Source organism: Papio anubis, chromosome 13 (assembly GCF_008728515.1).
Source record: "Papio anubis isolate 15944 chromosome 13, Panubis1.0, whole genome shotgun sequence".
Taxonomy (NCBI): Eukaryota; Metazoa; Chordata; class Mammalia; order Primates; family Cercopithecidae; genus Papio; species Papio anubis.
This window is the reverse complement of record NC_044988.1, coordinates 102,315,701-102,335,406: the sequence shown is the minus strand read 5'-3', so window position 1 is coordinate 102,335,406 and position 19,706 is coordinate 102,315,701. Positions and strand designations below refer to the sequence as shown.

Below are 19,706 nucleotides of genomic sequence, written 5' to 3'. Positions count from 1 at the left end.
AGGTCTGGAGACTGAGAAAGCAAAAGGGAGGATCTGGGGGGCGGGGGGAAACAGATTAAGAAAAAAAAAAATCTGCCAAAGAACTAAAAAAAAAAAAAAGAGACAGCCATAGAGATTTTCGTTGAGTTTTTAAGTGACAACTGCTCAGGTGACTGGGAGAGAGATTTTGCTTTAAAAGATTGAGAGGCTGTCTCCTCTAATGAGAGGCACTTGAAAATTATGGATCAGTCCCAGGTCAGTAATTCCTGTCGAGTTTGGGGCAGCTGGAGGTCAGAGGCCCCGGTAGAACACAGATTCATGCAGGACGTCGTTGGAGAGCAGGCTGGGTCCTCAGCTCTGATGTAGCAGGTTGTCGTTTAAGTAATTAACAAGGGTAACAATCTCTCCTGAGACATCTGGTCCCCTAGATTGTTATTCTGCCACTGGCTCTCATTTCTCTGTGGTCCAAAAATAGATGAGCAAGGACACAGGACGCGACCCTCCCTGCTGACACATGCTGCGATTTCAAAGAACAGCCAAGCTCAGCTTGGAAAACAAACTTCCTGCCTTCCTGCAAGGTCTAATGTAGGTTCTCAAACGGCACCGGCACCACTCTCGGTGAACCGTGCCCGGGGAATGGGGAGGAGCAGCGACCTTGAGGGAATGGGGTGGGGGACCACTCGTTTGACAAAGGAGGAGACTGAAGCCCAGGAAGGGTAGGACACCGGCCCAAGGACACCCAGCTACTAAGTGACAGAGCCCCAACAGGAATCCAGAGCTGTCCTCCATGGACTGACTGCAGGGCTGCGGAACTTACCGGAGCAGAAGGAAAGTTAGATATTTGTGCCTTTGAAAATGAGAATTGATTTGCTCCTTCGAGAAGCCATACCAATGGCTCCAGGTCATTCACAAGGATTAGTGAAGGCCAGTCAGCAGCAGTTGAAATCAAAATTGAACAATGAAGCTGTTTGCTAGACGCTACTAGCAAAATAATTGGGTAATGCCAGTCCCAAGGTGGGGTGTGCGTGTGAACTTTCCATCAACCTCGGGTCAGCTCCTAAGCTTCTTCAGCTTCTAAGTTCAATAGGCTGCAGGTGAATGAGAGTTGTAGTGGAGGACACAGCAGACTCCCCTCCTCTGAGGCCAGACCTTGGTGGCCAATTATCACCCTGTTCTGGCCCCTAAAGTCAGAATCTAGGTGATGATCATTCATCTGATTCAACTGGACTGTCTTTTAAAGTGACTCTTTTTAAAAACAGCTTTATTGAGATATAATTCACATACCATAAACTTCACCAATTTTAGCATGTTCTTAGGATTGTACAACCACTTCCACACTCTAAATTTAGAACATTTCATCACTCCCAAAAGAAATTTTATAGCCATTAGCAGTCACTCCTATTCCTCTTCCCTAGCCTCTGGAAACCACTAATCTATTTCCTGTTGGTACGGCTTTCCCTATTTTGGACTCTTCATATAAATGGAATTATACAATGCGGGGTCTTTTGTGACTGCCTGCTTTCATTCCCTTAGCATCATGTTTTCAAGGTTCATCCACGTTACGGCACGGAGCATCGTTTCATTCCTTTCCAGGGAATAGTATTCCTTTGTATGGATGGACCACGTTTTTGTTACCCATTCATCAGTTGATGGACCTTGGGTTGTTTCCATTTTTGACTATTATGAGTAATTCTGCTAGAACATTCATGTACAAGTTTTTGTGTGGATGTATGTTTTCATTTCTCTTGGGTGTTTATCTAAGAGTAGAATTTCTGGTTGATATGGGAGCTTTATGTTTAGCCTTTTGGAGAACTGCCAAAGTGTTTCCAACTTGGCTGCACCATTTTTGATTCCCACCAGCACATATGGGTGTTCCAGTTTCTCCATCTCCTCACCAACACTTGTTGTTGTCTGTTATTTTCACTCTAGCCATCCTAGGGGCAGTGAAGTCCCATCTCATTGTGATTTTGATTTGTGTTTCCGTGATGGCTCATGATGTTGTTGAGCATCTTTTCATGTGTTTGTTTATCTCCTTTGGAGAAATGTCTGTTCCTATCTTTTGCCCTTTTTTTTTTTTTTTTTTTTTTTTGAGACAGAGTCTCGCTCTGTCACCCAGGCTGGAGTGCAGTGGCACAATCTCAGCTCAATGAAAGCTCTGCCTCCCAGGTTTACACCATTCTTCTGCCTCAGCCTCCTGAGTAACTGGGACTACAGGTGCCCGCCACTACGCCTGGCTAATTTTTTTGTATTTTTAGTAGAGAAGGAGTTTCACCATGTTAGCCAGAATGCTCTTGATCTCCTGACCTTGTGATCTGCCCGCCTTGGCCTCCCAAAGTGCTGGGATTACAGGCGGGAGCCACTGCGCTCAGCCACCCATTTTTAAATTGAGTTATTTATCTTTGTATTACTGATTTTTTTTTTCTTTTTGAGACAGAGTCTTGCTGTGTCACCTAGGCTGGAGTGCAATGGCACAATCTTGGCTCACTGCAACCTCTGCCTCCTGGGTTCAAGTGAATCTCCTGCCTCAGCCTCCTGAGTAGCTGGGATTACAGGTGTGTGCCATCACGCCTGGCTAATTTTTATATTTTTAGGAGAGATGGGGTTTCACCATGTTGGTCGGGCTTGTCTCAAACTCCTAACCTCAGGTGATCTGCCCACCTTGGCCTCCCAAAATGCTGGGATTACAGGCGTGAGCCACCACACCCGTCCTTATTTTTATTTATTTATTTTTTTGAGACAGAGTTTCACTTTTGTTGCCCAGGCTGGAGTGCAATGGCACAATCTCAGCTCACTGCAACCTCTGCCTCCTGGGTTCAAGCGATTCTCCTGCCTCAGCCTCCTGAGTAGCTGGGATTACAGGCGCCTCCACCACACCTGGCTGATTTTTATATTTTTAGTAGACATGGGGGTTTCACCATGTTGGCCAGGCTAATCTCAAACTCCTGACCTCAGGTGATCCTCCTGCCTCTGCCTCCCAAAGCGCTGGGATTACAGGCATGAGCCACTGCACCTGGACTTTATTACTGACTTATAAGAGTAATTTATATATTCATCAACACAAGTCTCTTGACAGACATATGATTTACAAATATTTTCTCCCATTCTGCTGGTTGTCTTCTTATTTTCTTGATGGTATTGTTTGAAGCACAAAAGCTTTCAAAGTTTAGTGAAGTCTAATTTATTTATTTTTATGTAGTGGGCTATATATTTTATTTCCTTTTCTATAAATATCATCTTAATATGGCATAAAAAGGTAAGCAATTTTAGGAATATCTAGCAATTTATTTTCATGACCTCTCTAAGGCAGGGATGGCAGTACTGTTTCATTTCACTTAGTTCTAATAGACTGGTGGTAGCTGATGGCCATTGTCTGTTACAAAATATTCTAAGGCCGAACCCAGACAGGTGAAAAAAAGTACACAACGATTGATCAGTAAGGTTGGCCATGGGCACAGCAGGGAGGTGAAGTGCCACGTTTTCACTCTAAAAGATCAACGTGGAGTCTCCCATGGTAACAATGGTGCTTATAAACTCAGAACTGGGGGAGGAGACATCTACATGTTCCACTGCCCTCAACTCTCTCACTCTTTATGCAACCTCAGGTCGCCGGCACCTGGGATAGCCAGCGGGTAGGTTGGAGCAAGGGGAGGATGCAGAGACGGAAAGAAAAGAGGAGGCCAGCAGGGGCTGGGGAAGGACTCCCTACAGCCTTGTGAGTTACCGAGTGGCCTCGATTTGCATGGGGTGCCAGAAGGACTAACAAAGTTCCCATAGTCGGCTTGGGGAGAATATTGCCAGCCACTTTGAAAACATCGGTTCTCCGGGTGTAGAGCAGGAGGAGGAAGCTTTTGGGAAACTGCCTTAACCAGGGCCTGTGAGGCAAGGGTGAGGTCCCTGATTAAATCTTGAGCATGATCCTAAAACCATCCTCAGCCTTGAGTCTGGCTGGGACTGTGCTGCTGCTCAGTGCTCATCCCTGGCTGGGCTGGGGCCCAGCAGGCTCTGAGAGTTGACCGACTTCAGTGTGCACTGGGCTTCCTCCTGTGCCCCCACAGCAGTGGCTCTGGTTCCATCGGGAGGCCTGGAAGCCATGGAAGCATCCATCACCTTGGCCTTGCATCTTGAGCCTTCTCTTTGAAACACCTGGGCCCAGGAAGAACCTCACGCCGGCAGCTGCTGTGCGGGGGCCAGGGACAACCTGGGGAGAGGTCTTCCCTTCCCGTTTCCCGTCGGCACCTTGGAGCCCCTGTCCAACACACGCACCCAACACACACCCTGCACACACACACCCCAGGATGCAAATGATAACCGCCGCGCCATCACTTGTGAAGCTTGACAGAAAATAATGAGAAACACTAAATCTTTTATAAGGTCAACACTTGCCTTAGCCGAGCAGCTGTCAAACAAGAAAAGAATTTAGCGCCGGAGCCACGAAACTTCCATCGGCTCATTAAACCCAACAGGGCCCGGGCCTGGCGTGGCGGAGGAGACGCGGGGCCTTCCGTTTTGTGTCAGTAATTTGCGGTGGAGGAGGCAGAAGAAACAGCCAGCGCCAAAGGGGCCTGGGGGCTGGCTGGGGAATCGTTAGCGCGCCAGGAGCGGCCTCGGCTCCTAATTGGAAGCATTGGGCATTATCAACGGAGGATTTGCCTCAGTTCCCTGACAGCTCGTGGGCCCAAAATGATCGCCCACTTGTCAGTGTAAAAGACCATTAAAAACAAACCATTTTGATTTAATTGGAGGCGGTGCACTGCGGGGCCAGGTGAGGGGCTCCTCAGCCCAGCTCCCCCAAGCTGCCGCCCCCTCTCCCTCTGTGTGGTGGGGCTCGAGGGGGTGGGGTGGGACAGTGTGTGTGTGTTTTCCAGACTTTTCGCCTTTCAAAAACTGTCTGAGAAAAGAGTGAATGGGAGACGGAGGGAACTTCACAGCGCGCCGCTTTCAATGGGGTTGTCAACAAAGGCCCTGACGAGCCGAGCCGCCGGGGAGGGGGGCTCCCCCTTTTCTTTGCAGAACACAGATGATGGGAGGCTGCTCAGCCCTTTCTTCTGGAGGGGTCCTGCCGCAACCTGCCCACCCCCGCTTAGAAATATCAGGACAGAGGAGGTCACGGCAGAGCCTGATCTTCAGTGGGGAGGAGGATTTTTTTCTTTTATCGTGAGGACTAAGAAGAAGTTAGTGAAGGGACTGTGTTGACGGAGACCCTGCTGAGGTATCTTTGCGAATGGGACGGCCCTTAGAGATCTGGGGTGGTGTCTCAGCAGGGTTCCCCCAGTCGAGGCCAGGGTGCTGACGATGCCTGCTTGAGAATCCTACATTGTCTCAGTGTGAAGAGGGCGCTTGTGTCAATATTAACTTAAACTCCTGGTGGGTTCTCCCACCGGGGCAGGTGCCTCCAAGCACCTGCCATCTGTGCGCGGGACCTGAGCATGACTCGGAGTGGAGACTGCCTGATGCCAGGGACTGTAGGATTTGCATGTTGATTCTCGGTACCGTGTACGCCGTGGGTGCTTGATAAATATTAATTGGCACTTGCCAGATCTCAGGTCTATATGTTTGTATATTAATCTCACCTCCGTCTCACAACACGGAGATCTCATTTGCTGCTTTCTGCTTCTCTGACAAGACAACACACGCAGGACCACACAGGGCTGGGGGGCGTGTTAGGGAAAGGGCAGGAGGCACGCCAGCTGATCCCTTCCTAAGCCTCCACTGTTCATTCTGATGAAGGATCGGGCTGGGAGGAGACACCAGGTCCCTGGTGAGCATCAAATTCCAGAGCTCCAAATTTTACTGCTGAATTTAGACAATGGGGATTCTTTAATTACCTTCTCTGGAAATTTACCTGACAATGCTTTCTCAGGTAGCACAAGGTGCTTATCCAGCCACATGGTTCCTCGGTTGACAGTCTTTGATTTTGTGCTCGGTTGCAAATTAAGTCCTTTGCTGAGCCGTCCATGCAGTGCCCGTCAGGACTTTATTGCTCATTACTATAGGCTGTTGAACAACTCCTGCGTTACTGCCAGGGAAGCTGGGGACACACTCAGATGTTTGGTGTCCTCGGCCGATGGGGGTGGAGTGTACTGCAGCGAGGTTTGATGTTGTTATTCCCCTTTTATCTTATTGGAATAGTGACCAGGAAGGACTTTTTCTGGTATCTTTTAAGAAGGAGCAGAACCTTTCTGTGGCTGACGAGGCTAAGCCTGACAAGTCACAAATAGGACTATTAGAGCTAAGTGTCCTCAGCTAGATAGCAAAGATGTTAATGCCATATTGTAGGCATGGTTCTAGGGAAATGTCAGCAGACAGGAGGCCTTCAAAGGTCTTGGGGTAACTCTACTTTTAGAGGCACCCAGTAGACACCAAACAAATCTGGTCCGGATCGTTGAATGAACAAACAGATGGACAGATGGATGAGGATGGTTGGATAGATGAATGAATGGACAGATGGATGGATGGATGGACAGATGAGTGGGTCAGGAGCCTGGGGATGAGGCAACACAGCCCTTAGGAATGCATCCAAGATTCAGGCACCCTGAAGATCTCTGCTTTGCTCAGCTTTAAGTGGAAGAAGTGTTTTACTTTCTTCAATATTTGTACCTATCTCCTTCCAAGTAATCTGAAGTCATCTGGTGGATTGCATGCAATGTGAAACAAGGTGTTTAAGGTCTGGGCACAGTGGCTCATGTCTGTAATCCTAACACTTTGGTAGGCCAAGGCGGGCGGATCTCTTGAGCCCAGGAGTTCAAGACCAGCCTAGGCAACATGGTAAAACCCCGTCTCTACAAAACATACAAAAAAATTAGCCGGGTGTGGTGGTATGCACCTGTAGTCCCAACTACTTGGGACGCTGAGGTGGGAGGATCACCTGAGTCCGGGAAGTTGAGGCTGTGATTGTGCCACTGCACTCCAGCCTGGGTGACAGAGTGAGACCCTGTCTCAAAAAAAATAAAATAAAGTAGAATAAAATAAAGGGTTGCATAAAGCATAGTCTGAAGAAAAGTGTAGCGACTCTTAGGCCCCTGGTTTTAACAGATTCTAACTCTTGCTCAATTTCTGTTACATGAAGCCAAATGGAGCACATTCTATCATGTCAGGCATGTTTTTTCCACAACAGAAGGGACGACAGTGTACTCAATGATTAGGGACGCAGGACTTTGAGTTCCACACATCTGAGTTCCAATTTTGGTCCTATCGCTTTCCAGCTGTGTGGCCAGGGGCCTCAGTTTCTCACTTAGTAAGTAAGGATCACACTACCCGTCCCGTGGGGTCATTGCCAAGCCTGGCATGCTGCCTGGCACACAGTGTAGGCATTGAAGACATGGTGGCTTGTACTGTTATTACTGCTATTGGTAGTACATGAATCCGACTAAGCTTCTTCCTGAAATTGCCCTCCAGCAGGGAATTTTCACGGAGATTCTTGTATTAAGTGATTCAAGTGGCACTGATAGACAGCTTCAGCCACAATTTTATTTAAAAATATGTAGAAATGCAGTGCAGCTTGACAAATCTTCCATGCATATCGGTAAAGGTAGAGAATGCAGCATGGACTGGTGGAGACCGTGGTGCCTGGGCCGTCCACTGTTGCTGCAACGCAGGGTTCCCCCTTCTAACATTCAGAACTCTGCCCTGGGGTGCAATCGAGACCCTGGTTGCCTGTGAAGAAATGGTATCTGACTTTGGGAATTTGCAGGGCTGTCATGTAGAAGGGAGAGAAGGTGATTCCATGGGGCTCCAGAAGCAAGAAACACAATGAGGAGAAGGTAGAAGGCAGATTTCCACTGCACTTGAAAAAGAGCTTGCTATGGACTGAATGTGTCCATCCAAAATTCACATATGATGCTTGTTTGTTTGTTTGTAGAGATGGAGTCTCACTAAGTTTCCCAGACTGGTCTTGAACTCCTGGCCTCAAACGATCCTCCCACTTCAGCCTCGCAAAGTGCTGGGATTACAAGCGGGAGCCACCACGCTCAGTCAACAAAATGCATATGTGAATCCCTGACCCCCAGTGTGATGGCATTGGAGATGAGGCTCTTGGGGAGTTGATTAGGCTTAAATGGGGTCGTGAGGGTGGGGCCCCCATGATAGGATTAGCGTCCTTATAAGAAGAGACACCGGAGTGTGTGCTTCCTCTCTCTCTCTCTCTCCAGCAAGTGAAGACTTGGTGAGAAGGTACCTTGGCTATATGCCAGGAAGAGGACCCTCACCAGAACCCAATCTTGCTGGCACCCTGATCTTCAACTTATAGTCTCCAGATCTAGGAGGAATAAACATCAGTTGTTTAAGCTCCCCGGTCTATGGAATTTTGTTATAGCAGCCTGAGCTGACCAAGACAGAAGTTCATAAGCCTTAGGGCTGTTTAACAGACAGAGGTGGTCTCCAACTGCCCATTTCCCTTTGAAAGCCCCATCATGCCTCATGTCAAACATATGAAAACACATCCACCTGCCACAGTAAACACATATTTGAACGTAACTGTAAGAGTGGAGTTGACATGACCCTGGGAGCTGGGGCAGCTGGCTTGCTGAAAATACAGGTTTGGTGGCTGCCCCAGACCCACTGGATCAGAGTTCTGGACTCTGCATTTTTTTTCTAAGATGGAGTCTTACCCTGTCACCCAGGCTGGAGTGCAGTGGCGCGATCTCAGCTCATAGCAACCTTGACCTCCCAGGTTCAAGCAATTCTCCTGCCTCAGCCTCCCAAGTAGCTGGGATTACAGGAGCCCACCACCATGCCCAGCTAAGTTTTGTATTTTTGCTAGAGACAGGGTTTCACTATATTGGCCAAGCTGGTCTCGGACTCCTGAGCTCAAGTGATCCTCCCACCTTGGCCTCCCAAAGTGCTGGGATTACAGGCATGAGCCACCGCACTGGGCCTTAAACTCTGCATTTTAAACATCTCCTCAGAGGACCCCAGGCATAGCCAAGTTTTCACATAACTCATCTACCAGGGCAGCTTCCAGGGCCTCGTCCCTCCCAGAGGCTTGGTTGCCCCATGACCCTCCCTTAGCCAGGCCTGTGCCACGGGCTTCACATGCATGATTGCACCTGGTCCTGTCTTTTGCCGTCCCCACTTCACAGATGCAGACCTGGGGCGGGCACCAGGCAGGCTGGGACCTGGAACCGCTCTGTGTGGCTGCCCAGCCCACAGACACAGCCCTCCTGCTGGGCTCGGCCTCAGCCTCCCACTTTTAATGCAGTAAGCCTGAATCCGGGATCAGCTGCCTCTTTCCTTTTTAGCCTTGGGGCCAAACTGCAATTTAAAAGATGCCCGAGGTTTTATCAAGGTCTAGAGGCTTTTGGGGCAGTGGGAAGTTTGGTTTATTGCCAGGGCTTAAATCAGCCAGAGCAGGCCCGGCCACGACACTCTGGACACTCATAAAATCCCTCATTCCTAACTGCCCTGCACTTTCCTTCCCAGGTCCTGCATTTAGCCCCACACTGGCCTCCGACCTCAGTTGCAGGTCTGTAGTATTTATCAGCTCTTTCAGGGCCTGAGACTTGGAGGCTGCCAGCCAGAGTCCAAGTCCCTACCTGGTCACATGCTGATCAGGCATGTGACTTTAAGCTTCTGAGCCTTAGCCTCCTTGCCTCAGAGACAGGGTGACTCATCTCTACCGTGTGGGGTTACTGAGAGTATTGACATGAAATGGGATAACTCACAAAAGCACCCAGGCTTGGGCCGGGCGTGGTGGCTCATGCCTGTAATCCCAGCATTTTGGTAGGCCAAGGTGGGTGGATCACTTGAGGCCAGGAGTTGGAGACCAGCCTGGCCAACACGGCAGAACCCTGTCTCTACTAAAAATACAAAAATTAGCTGGGCGTGGTGGCGGGGGCCTATAATCCCAGTTACTCAGGAGACTGAGGCAGAAGAATTGCTTGAACCCAGGAGGCGGAGGATGCAGTGAGCCAAGATTGTGCCACTGTACTCCAGCCTGGGCAACAGAGTGAGACTCCGTCTTAAAAAAATAAAATATAGTTAAAAAAAAAAAAAAAAAGCACTCAGGCTGACACCCAAGAAGGAGTCAGGATGTGTGAGCTATTGATGTATCATTGCTGCTGTCTGGGAACTCTGTCTTTAGGATAACTTCTCCCCTCCACTCTCCCAGCCATTGGACTTTGGTCAACCTACCCACATTTTTCTTTTTTTTTTTTGGCACCACCCTAAGGCATCATTTCCTAGGACTCCTTTGAGGAGAGGAGGGGAAGAAGACAGAATCAGTCTTCACAAAACCTCCCCATTGTCTTACTTCCCCCTACCCCAAATGTGTTCACTGACGCCATGCACTTTGCATCCCTGAGGGTAGCCAGTCAGGCTGTGTTAGCCAGCATCTCAATCCATTTCACCTGCAGTTTTGCCAGAGTTCAGTTTGAATGAACCCTGAGTTTATTCCAGGAAATCATCTGATGCCATTTATGGGCAAGAATCTGCTGCCGGCCCTGTGTCAGGTGGCACCATGTCAGGTGATGCCATGTCAGGTGGCTTTGGGTCCCCACCCCGTCAACCTCGCTGGGGTCGGGGGATGGAGGCTGACAAGTGGGGACACTCAGAAACCAGACGGAACCTGGGCAACATAGCGAGACCCTGTCTCTACTAAAAAGTTAAAAAATGAGCTGCGGGCCTGTAGTCCTAGCTACTTAGGAGGCTGGGGTAGGAGGATCACTTGAGACTGGGAGGTAGAGGCTGCATTGAGCCATAATTGTACCACTGCACCCCAGCCTGGGCAGCAGAGTGAGACCCTGTCTCAAAAAAAAAAAAGCTTCGAGGGAGACGTTGAAGAAGATGCTACTCCCCAAACTCCTTCCCAAGCCAGTGGGATTCTCTCTAGATCATAGGAGGTTTATTCTCCTGGATATGAACTAGAAGTTGGAAGAGGAAATTGGGGACCCCCCCAAATTCCATCAACTCCCCAAATTCAACATGAGACTCTCGCTGCCTCTAGAAATTAGAAAGATGTGACTGATGCCCAAACCAACTGTCTTACTCATTGATTCTGGTGATTTTCAACAAAAACGTGAGATACTTTTGCATATAATCAGGGAGAACCACCTTCTGGATTAGACAAAAAGCTTCTGGAGCTAGAAGGATGAAGGGGGCAGCCAGGCTGGGGGTTCCCAGGTTGCAGGACTGGTTCTGTTGGAAGTGTCAGCTTTGGTCATCCCTTCACTGCTGGCCTCTCCAGGCCCCACCACAGACACTCCCAGACTCTGAGTACTGCTCTAGGAACTTGGCCGCTATTCCCCCATCACTCCCCACATACACAAATGCCTCCTTTCCTCTTGTCTCTGCCCCAGACCTTCAGCTCTGGCTATTTGTGGCTTGCCAGTATTTGAGCAGCAATGTCACCTCACAAGCAGGTGCCTAAAAATTCTATACCTCAGGCCGGGCGCGGTGGCTCACACCTGTAATCCCAGCACTTTGGGAGGCCGAGGCGGGCGGATCACAAGGTCAGGAGATCGAGACCATGGTGAAACCCCGTCTCTACTAAAAATACAAAAAATGAGCCCGGCGCGGTGGCGGGCGCCTGTAGTTCCAGCTACTCGGGAGGCTGAGGCAGGAGAATGGCGTGAACCCAGGAGGCGGAGCTTGCAGTGAGCTGAGATCCGGCCACTGTACTCCAGCTTGGGCGACAGAGCGAGACTCCGTCTCAAAAAAAAAAAAATTCTATACCTCTGAGGTGCCAGATTATGTAAAACCAATTAAGCTCCTGCTTTTTTTTTTTTTTTTTTTTTTTTTTTTTTTTAATGAGACAGTCTTGCTCTGCCACCCAGGCTGGAGTATAGTGGCACAATCTCTGCTCACTGCAACCTCCACCTCTGGGGCTCAAGTGGTTCTTCTGCCTCAGCCCCACCGAGTAGCTGGGATTACAGGCGCCTGCCATCATGCCTGGCTGATTTTTGCATTTTTTATAGAAACGGGGTTTCACCATGTTGACCAGGCTGGTCTCAAACTCCTGACCTCAGGTGATCCACCCACCTCAGCCTCCCAAAGTGCTGGGATTGCAGGTGTGAGCCACTGTGCCCGGCCAAGCTCCTGCTTTCATCCCTGTAGCAAGTCAGCTCGTCTGCATACTGATCCATGTAGAATGGGGGGTGTCTGTATTTAGAGAGGAAGTGTCAACTCCATCAGGGCCTCTGAATCATTCTTCCCATTGCCCTGTTTCCACATGTGACACATTCCATTCCTGTACTTGGTGCCCTCCACAGTGACACAGGACGATCCTTATTCTGATGCAAGGAAGCGACAGGATTCTTAAAATACATCACTGGTGCAGAGATCCTTGGAGGGGCAGTAGATCTGGCAGCTATCCTTCCCGGGGTCAGATACACCTTTGTAGAGATCCGCCCATCTTCATTTTAACCAGGCAAGCCTTGTGGAGAGGCAGAGGTGGCAGCGTGGACAGGCTAGGAGCCCGCTTGGGGGGTTTAGCAGAGAGTTAACTTTCCAGCCAGCTATGATTTGTAAGAGAGCTTAAAGGTGGGAAAGAAAATCCTTTTCTTAGATTCAGCAGCTTTCACTAATCAGCTGCATCTCTGGGTGTCACTGCTTGGCTGGCTGCTGAGATATGTTTTTTTCCCTCCATCTCCTGTTCTATTAGGGAAGCTAGGGGACCCAGGAGACCCCAAGGCAGGGTTAGTCTTCCACGAACAGAGGAGTCTGATCCCAGCGTTCAGAGCACAAAAGCTTGTAAATCAAACTGTTAGCTTAATAGCTTGGGCCATTATTCTAAAGCAGTGGGGCTGAAACCAAAAGCCAAATGAAAATATAGTCAATTTGTTCATACTTTAGTGACTGAACGACTATGTAATGTTGGTGGGTATTGGCGGTGTAGAGAGACAAGGACTGTGGGGGCAGGGGCGGGTGTTCTGGGGGTGGGGGTGGGAGGGGAACGTGGAGACCGCCCCCCCCCCCCGCCAGATGCTTGGGCAAGCCCCCTTCTAAAATGGATGTTGGGTTTCTAATTATAAGATGTACTTTTTATGATAAAGATCCAGACTCCGGAAGTCAGCAGGCTTCGCTGCTGGAGCACAGCCCTGACCTTCATGCCCGAGGGAAGCTGAATATGCAAAACTGGACTTGGCCAGCAGCATGCGAACGTTTGGTGAGACATCAGGAAGAACTGAGCTCAAAGCTGGGGGTCGAACACTGGGATGAACACCTGGGGAAGAACTAAGGATCTCCATCTTTTAAAAACATTTTAAAAATTGGCCTTCCTGGTTTTGGAAAAGATACATCTACTCAATGAAAAAAATGCAAAGCATATAGAAAAGAGCATCAGTGAAAGGAAAATCAGCTTCAAACCCCCTCCCACAAAGATCACCACTGCTACCATTTGCGGGGGCCTCCTGCCAAACGTCTGTACGCATTGTGCACTCAGAGATGCTCGGGAGCTTCTCTGTAGAAGGGGTCCCGTGGCATGGACTCTTTTACCCAACAACATGTTATTAAAGTGGCAATAAATACAGATCAAAGCCATGGTTGTCAAGGTCTCCTAACGTGTACTTGAGCCGTCTCTTCATCCGTGGCATCCCGCCTTTCGTCACTGTCATCGGCCACAAGCTTTTGGGGGCACTCGCTCTCCATCTTTGGGCAGCAGGATGTACCGTCTGCTTTGTGTGGCCATGCACGAGGGGCTGGTTGAGAACCAGAGGAAGCGCTGTTAGCCAGGGCCCCTGAGAGGGCTGCCTGGGCAAGTAGGGGTGTCTGGACCCTGCCTGGAGAGCCCTGAAGAGGTGTCTGCAAAAGGCACAGGAGCAGAGTGGGCCGGTCCACGCAGGGTTACGTTTCATGGGGCTATCGTTATGGGAGTGGCCTCCGCCCTTCAAGCCAGGTTGGTGTCTCCGGACCATTTCAGGCTGCGGACACGGGGCGCCTGGGGACACCCGAGGACACCTAGGGCAGACCTTCTCCAGACGTCCCAGCCCAGGTGTCCAGCTGTGCAGCTGCCTGTGTGTTGGTCTGTCTGTCCATGTCACCCCAAGCCAGTGGCCAGCAGCCCCACATTGGCAGTCACACCCGAGTCTGGCCTGTTTGCCAGCATAGTGTCAGTGCAGGGAACAGGGCCCGGCATGAAGGCGCAGGTGGAAAAGATTTGTGAATGAGCGAGTGAATGAATGAACAATCTCCACAACCATCCTCATGGCAGCTGCCACTTATAGGCAGTTAATATGGGCCAGGCGTTCTACTAAGCGTGGTTCACACGTTCTCTCCAGATCCTCCCAGCAGCCCTGCCAGGGGAGCATTTGTTAGCCCATTTTATGGAACAGGAAGTGGGTCACGGACAGGTAAAGCCACCTGACAGGTAGGTGTGGCAGGGTCACCACTTGACCCCATCTGGCTGTCCCTGGAGTCATGTGTGCACACAGACGTACCACGCTACTCCCTGCTGGCCTTGCGGTCTGCCCTGCAGACCTAGAACACTGGGCCAAAGGGCAGGGGAGCGTCCCTATCCCCCCAGGGCACAGGGGCATAGGCCCCAGCCCAGCGGCTCCTCCATTCAGGGATGGGAGACAATGAGTTCACGTCCCATCCCCAAACTGAGCACCTGAGAAGGATCTGAGCTGCTCCCCCTGCTGGCTCACCCTGGGTTTGGGGTCTCCACCTCCAAGAGCCGCCATCCCCTCCCACATGGCTCCTGGGCCAGTGAGCTGGGAATCACTGAATCTTGGATTGGAAGGGACACTCAAGAGCTAGCCCCACCCGCTCATTTTCAGATGAGGAAACTGAGGTCCGGAGAGCCCAGGCCTAACTGTCCTGGAAGGAGGGCCCCTTCCCGGCTGCTGGCTAAGCCCCCTCCTGGGCTCCGGCCACCCGGGGCAGTTGCTGGTGGCACAGACCAGAAAGAAGATATCTCTGTACTGCCCTGCCTGGAGGGAATGCACGGTGGGGGACGTGTCCTCTTCCCTCTTTGGTCCCTCTCCTCTCTCGACCCTGTAAGTGGCCCGGGTCATCCGGGGCGGGGGTCTCGGCAGCCCCTCTGGCGGGGCAGCCCCCTCGTGGCTGGCGGGGTCAGTGCAGCAGCCGCGCCCTGCCTGCTGCTTTTCCGTGTGAAAGGTGTTTAATTATTTCTGACAGAGTTCAGCGTCGACATCTGTTCGTGAGCGGGGAGAGTCCATTTAGGTTATCCATCACCGTGACAGGTTCAACTTTTTTGGAAGCACTTTTCCCTTCATAATGGGGCCGGGGTGGGGGCAGCAGATCAGCGGCAACGCCAGGCGCAGACAAAGGCCCTCCCGGGGCTTCACGCGCGACAGACACCGCAGACAGCAGCTCCACTGGGGGGAGTGGCCCTGGCTGCCCGCCCGGACCTCTGAGACCAGGCCCGGTTGGTGGCTGCCGGGATGGTGGGTGCTTGGGTGCTTGGTTTGGGAAGGGGAGAAAGGGGAGGCTCGTCAGGTCCGTAACAGGCTTTTAAATTCTTCTGTCACTCTGGGCTGTACTGGCGGTTCAGTCTTTCATCCCCTCATTCATTCATTCCACAGATGTTTACTGACCCCCTCCTCTGTGCCAGGCACCCTGCTGGCCTCTGGGGACAAGGTGTGGAACTGATAGGCACGGTCCTGGGGGCTCACATTTTACTGAACACGATGATAAAAATTACAATTACCCAGTTAATTAATTGCAGAGTTAAGTGCCAGGAAGGGGAAGAAAGGGCCCCTTGGTGGCGAGACTGGGGACCTGTGGGTAGGGCCTGGAGGTGAGGTAAGGGGTCCTCGGGAGGCCCTGGGTCTAGAAAACCCCAGATTGGACCCAGACTCCACTTCTCACCTCTGCAAGCCTCAGTTTCCACATCAGTAGAATGGGGGCATGATATCTATGAGACGAGGCATGCTCAGCCCCGGGTACATTCTAAGGGCTCAGTAAATACTTTTTGTTGGTGTTACTTCCTGACAAGGAGGGGACTGCGTGTGACACCCATAACGGCAGCACTCTGTGGGCCTAAGGGTGTCTGCTGGGTTGGACAGGGCGGCATCCGGGATGAACCCTGCACAATTCCGCATTTCCTTTGGCCCCAGGTTTCCGGCCAGTAGGACAGGGAGACAGCCTGCAGCTTTAACTCCCAGCATCCCGCGAATATCCTCAGGAAGGAGGAAAACACTCGGCAGATACTGTGGCTTGCATGTTGATTTTCTTTCTCATGATCTTTATGGCCTGATAGGTCACATGTGCCAGCTTGGGCCCTGCCATCAGACACACCTCGGTTTCCGGCCCTGCCACTCTGTGGGCAAGGAAGGTGCTCCCCCTCTGCCTCTCATCCACACCACCCGGTCAGGACGCTTGTTCTGAGGATGAAATGAAGGAATATGCACACATGACCTCACACAGTGCCTGGCACGGAACAGGAGGCCATCATTCCTGGTTTGCTATTGTTCATAGCCATATGTCAGAATAACGGTCTCAAGACTGGCAGACCCCTGGTCAGCTGAGTCAAATCCCCTCTTTTGAAAATGGAAGCTCATTCTGGCCGGGCGCGGTGGCTCAAGCCTGTAATCCCAGCACGTTGGGAGGCCGAGACGGGCGGATCACTAGGTCAGGAGATCGAGACCATCCTGGCTAACACGGTGAAACCCCGTCTCTACTAAAAAATACAAAAGACTAGCCGGGCGAGGTGGCGGGCGCCTGTAGTCCCAGCTACTCGGGAGGCTGAGGCAGGAGAATGGCGTAAACCCTGGAGGCGGAGCTTGCAGTGAGCTGAGATCCGGCCACTGCACTCCAGCCTGGGCGACAGAGCCAGACTCAGTCTCAAAAAAAAAGAAAATGGAAGCTCATTCTATGTGCATTTAGCTCCCACTCCAGGCCAGGCACCACGGGACACAGGTGAGTGAGACCGGAGCTCCCAGCACAGGTGTAGCACTGTTACCTGGAACCCTTTCCTTGCTCTGCTGAGGGGAGACCACCTGAGTCTCCTGTGTCCATGGTCTTGGGCTCTAAGTCAGAAAGGAGGGGGCTGAGTGGGGCTGGGAGTCAAGGCCTAAAGCAGAGTGCTACAGAGGGCAGCCCATGCCAGTGGAACGCTGGGTCCCAGTCCCTCCTCAGGCAGCGTCCCCACAGACCGCAGGGATTCTCACAGAGAAAAGAGCTGGGAGGTGGCTGGGAGTGGGACTCAGGCCTGTAATCCCAGCATTTTGGGAGGCCCAGGCAGGAGGATCACTTAAGCCCAGGAGTTCGAAACCAGCCTGTCCAACATGGCGAAACCTCATCTCTGCAAAAAATACAAAAATTAGCTGGGCATGGTGGTGCAAGCCTGTGGTTCCAGCTACTGGGGAGGCTGAGGCAGGAGAATGGCGTAAACCCGGGAGGCGGAGCTTGCAGTGAGCTGAGATCCGGCCACTGCACTCCAGCCTCGGCGACAGAGCGAGACTCCGTCTCAAAAAAAAAAAAAAAAAAAAAAAAAAAAAAGGGCAGGGAGGAAAGACCACAGCCAGGGCCATGATGGAGGCTGTGGATGGAATCTGCTGAGTGAGTGAGAGAGCAGGGGAAGCAGAGGAAGTGACATGGCTGGAAAAGGCAGAGAAGCTAGAGATGAGCCATGCTGTCGAGGGCAGGAGCAGTGAGAGGAGCTGCAGAGCTGCAGTGACTCCCACCTCCTCCCGAATGTGCTCGGCCGTGTTCCTCCCTTGATGTCTGCTGTGCACAGAGGCAGCGCACTGACGGGCGGCGGGGCACATGGTCATTGACATATGCTGGCAGAGGCCACTTGGGCAGAACATGAGAGGCCGCGTCAAGGGGGGCAGAGCAGGTTTCTCCGGTGAAGCTCTACAGCCTGTTCGAGTGCATTAGGCTCAGAAAGGCACCGGCCCTTCATTGTTTAAATTGCAGTTTAATGTGGCACAGCAGCCGGGCCTGGCTGGCCAGGAACGTTGCTTTGTGCAGCTGTCTTCCTGGGGCCGGGCGAGTGCCTTGTGGCCTCCGAGAAAGGCTCCCTCCGCCTGAGCTGAGCACACGCAGCTCCTTCAGCCCCATCCTGAGGCCACTGTTCCCAAATATCCCATTTCCTTTTCTCCGTATGGTGCCCCCGGCTCTTACACTGACTGTTCTTTCCCTGCCAAAAGCTGTCGAAGATGAATCCCTGTCTGGGTGCTACAGGGCTACGTGCTTGAGAGAACGCCGGTTGAGTTCTGAGGCCAGAACGTGGCGCGTTCCCTGGGTCCTTATCTAGGTCAGTCTGGGTACATGTCGCACACTTGCCCCGGTCCTTGGTAGACCTTTGCTCCTCTCTCCCCAGGGACATCGCTCTGTGGGAAGTTCATGCTGGTTGGCATGCATCTGTCTTGCACCCCAAAATTCCCAGCGCAGGATGTCATGCATCAGTTGCCCCTTCCTTGGAGGGAGGTTTGGCCCAGACAGCCCCTGCCCCAGGGAGACAGCCCCTGCCCCAGGGAGACAGCCTCCGCCCCAGGGAGACACCCCTGCCCCAGGGAGACAGCCTCCCCGCCAGGTGGACAGTCTCCTTCCAAGTGGATAGCCTCCTCCAGGTAGACAGCCTCCTCTACAGGTAGATAGCCTCTGCCCCAGATGGACCGCCTCTTCCCCAGGCAACAGCCTCCTCTAGGTAGACAGCCTCTGCCTCGGGTGGACAGCCTCCTCTACAGGTGGACAGCCTCCTCTACAGGTAGACCGCCTCTGCCTCAGGGGGACAGCCGCCCAGCCTCTGCACCCAGATGGTCTGGGTTCAGCCCAAGACTCTGCCACTTCGCAGCATCCACTATGTTCCCTGTCCGGAAAATAGGCCTGGTACCAGCAGCTGCCCCCTTCAGTGAATGTGAAAAGTCATGGAGATGGTGCACATAGGCTCAGCTCCGGGCCTTAGGAAGTGCTCAAGAAACATGAGCTGTTGCTGCTGCTGCTGTTGTGCTAATCGATGGCGAGAAGCCCACAGAACTTAGAGACAGCAGGCAAAGACCTGGCAAGGTGAGCAGCAGCCAGCATGGTGCAGGGAGGGGCATGGATGAAGGTGACACTGACCTTCTGGAAGTGAGGCATGTGCCACAAGGTGTCCAGCTTCACGGGCGGCTTGTACTTCCTCAGCTGACTGCTCCGGGTCTCATACAGCTTCCCAAGGACCACCTGCAGACCAGGGAAAGGCAACGGTGAGATGGTCGCCTGGCTATTTGGAGAAGGCCGTGCTGAAGGGATACAGAGACAGAGGGCTGGGATTCTTGGCGTGGCAAGATCCTCGGTCACTTTCCTTCCAGCCCCAGTCCTTCTCCAAGGCTGTTTCACACCACCTGCCTCCGTGGTCCTGTCTCTGGCCACAGCTCAGGAGACTGGGGGGGTGGGACCCCAGGATACCCGGAGCATTCCAGTCCCTGGAACACGTGGGATTCCAGTGTGCAACCACCCTGAGGGCATGGATAGTGTCTCAGTCATCCTTGAACTTGTCCTCCGTGGCTAACGCAGTCCCAGTGGGTCCCCAGGACTCCATGGTGTCTGAATGAAGAACTGCATGATTCGAGAGGTTAGTGTCTCTTAGAACAGGTCCTCCATGGCCTGCTCATGCAGGAGGAGTGAGAGCTTATTCGGGGGACTCAGGGACCCCCCCACCATGGTGTCTCTGCAGGTGTGATTTCAGAGACACAGTAGAAGCCCGTCTGCTGCTGACCTGCGTGCCTGGGTGCCCTCTAACAGGTGCCAGCAAGTCCACTGTTAGAGCCACGTAGCTCATAAGGTCTGTTCTGGACTGACCCAAAAGACTTGGTTTGGCTTTGACTGTGTCATGTCCTGAGATG

General features: G+C 52.0%; 1 protein-coding gene across 2 annotated transcripts in view; it reads right to left on the bottom strand.

Annotated features, from left to right (window-relative positions):
- Window positions 1-19,706, bottom strand: part of CFAP77 (cilia and flagella associated protein 77) — a 173,423-nt gene that overhangs the window by 13,092 nt on the left and 140,625 nt on the right. Inside the window, exons 5-6 of one of the 2 annotated variants that reach the window (XM_009187950.4) lie at window positions 18,943-19,044; window positions 12,911-13,610 (exon numbers count right to left, since the gene is read on the bottom strand). In XM_009187950.4, coding sequence (XP_009186214.1) covers window positions 13,422-13,610; window positions 18,943-19,044 — 291 coding nt within the window. In that variant the 3' untranslated portion in view covers window positions 12,911-13,421. Of the gene's footprint in view, window positions 1-12,910; window positions 13,611-18,942; window positions 19,045-19,706 lie in introns of those variants that run through there. The other variant, XM_003911155.4, reaches the window with a different exon arrangement.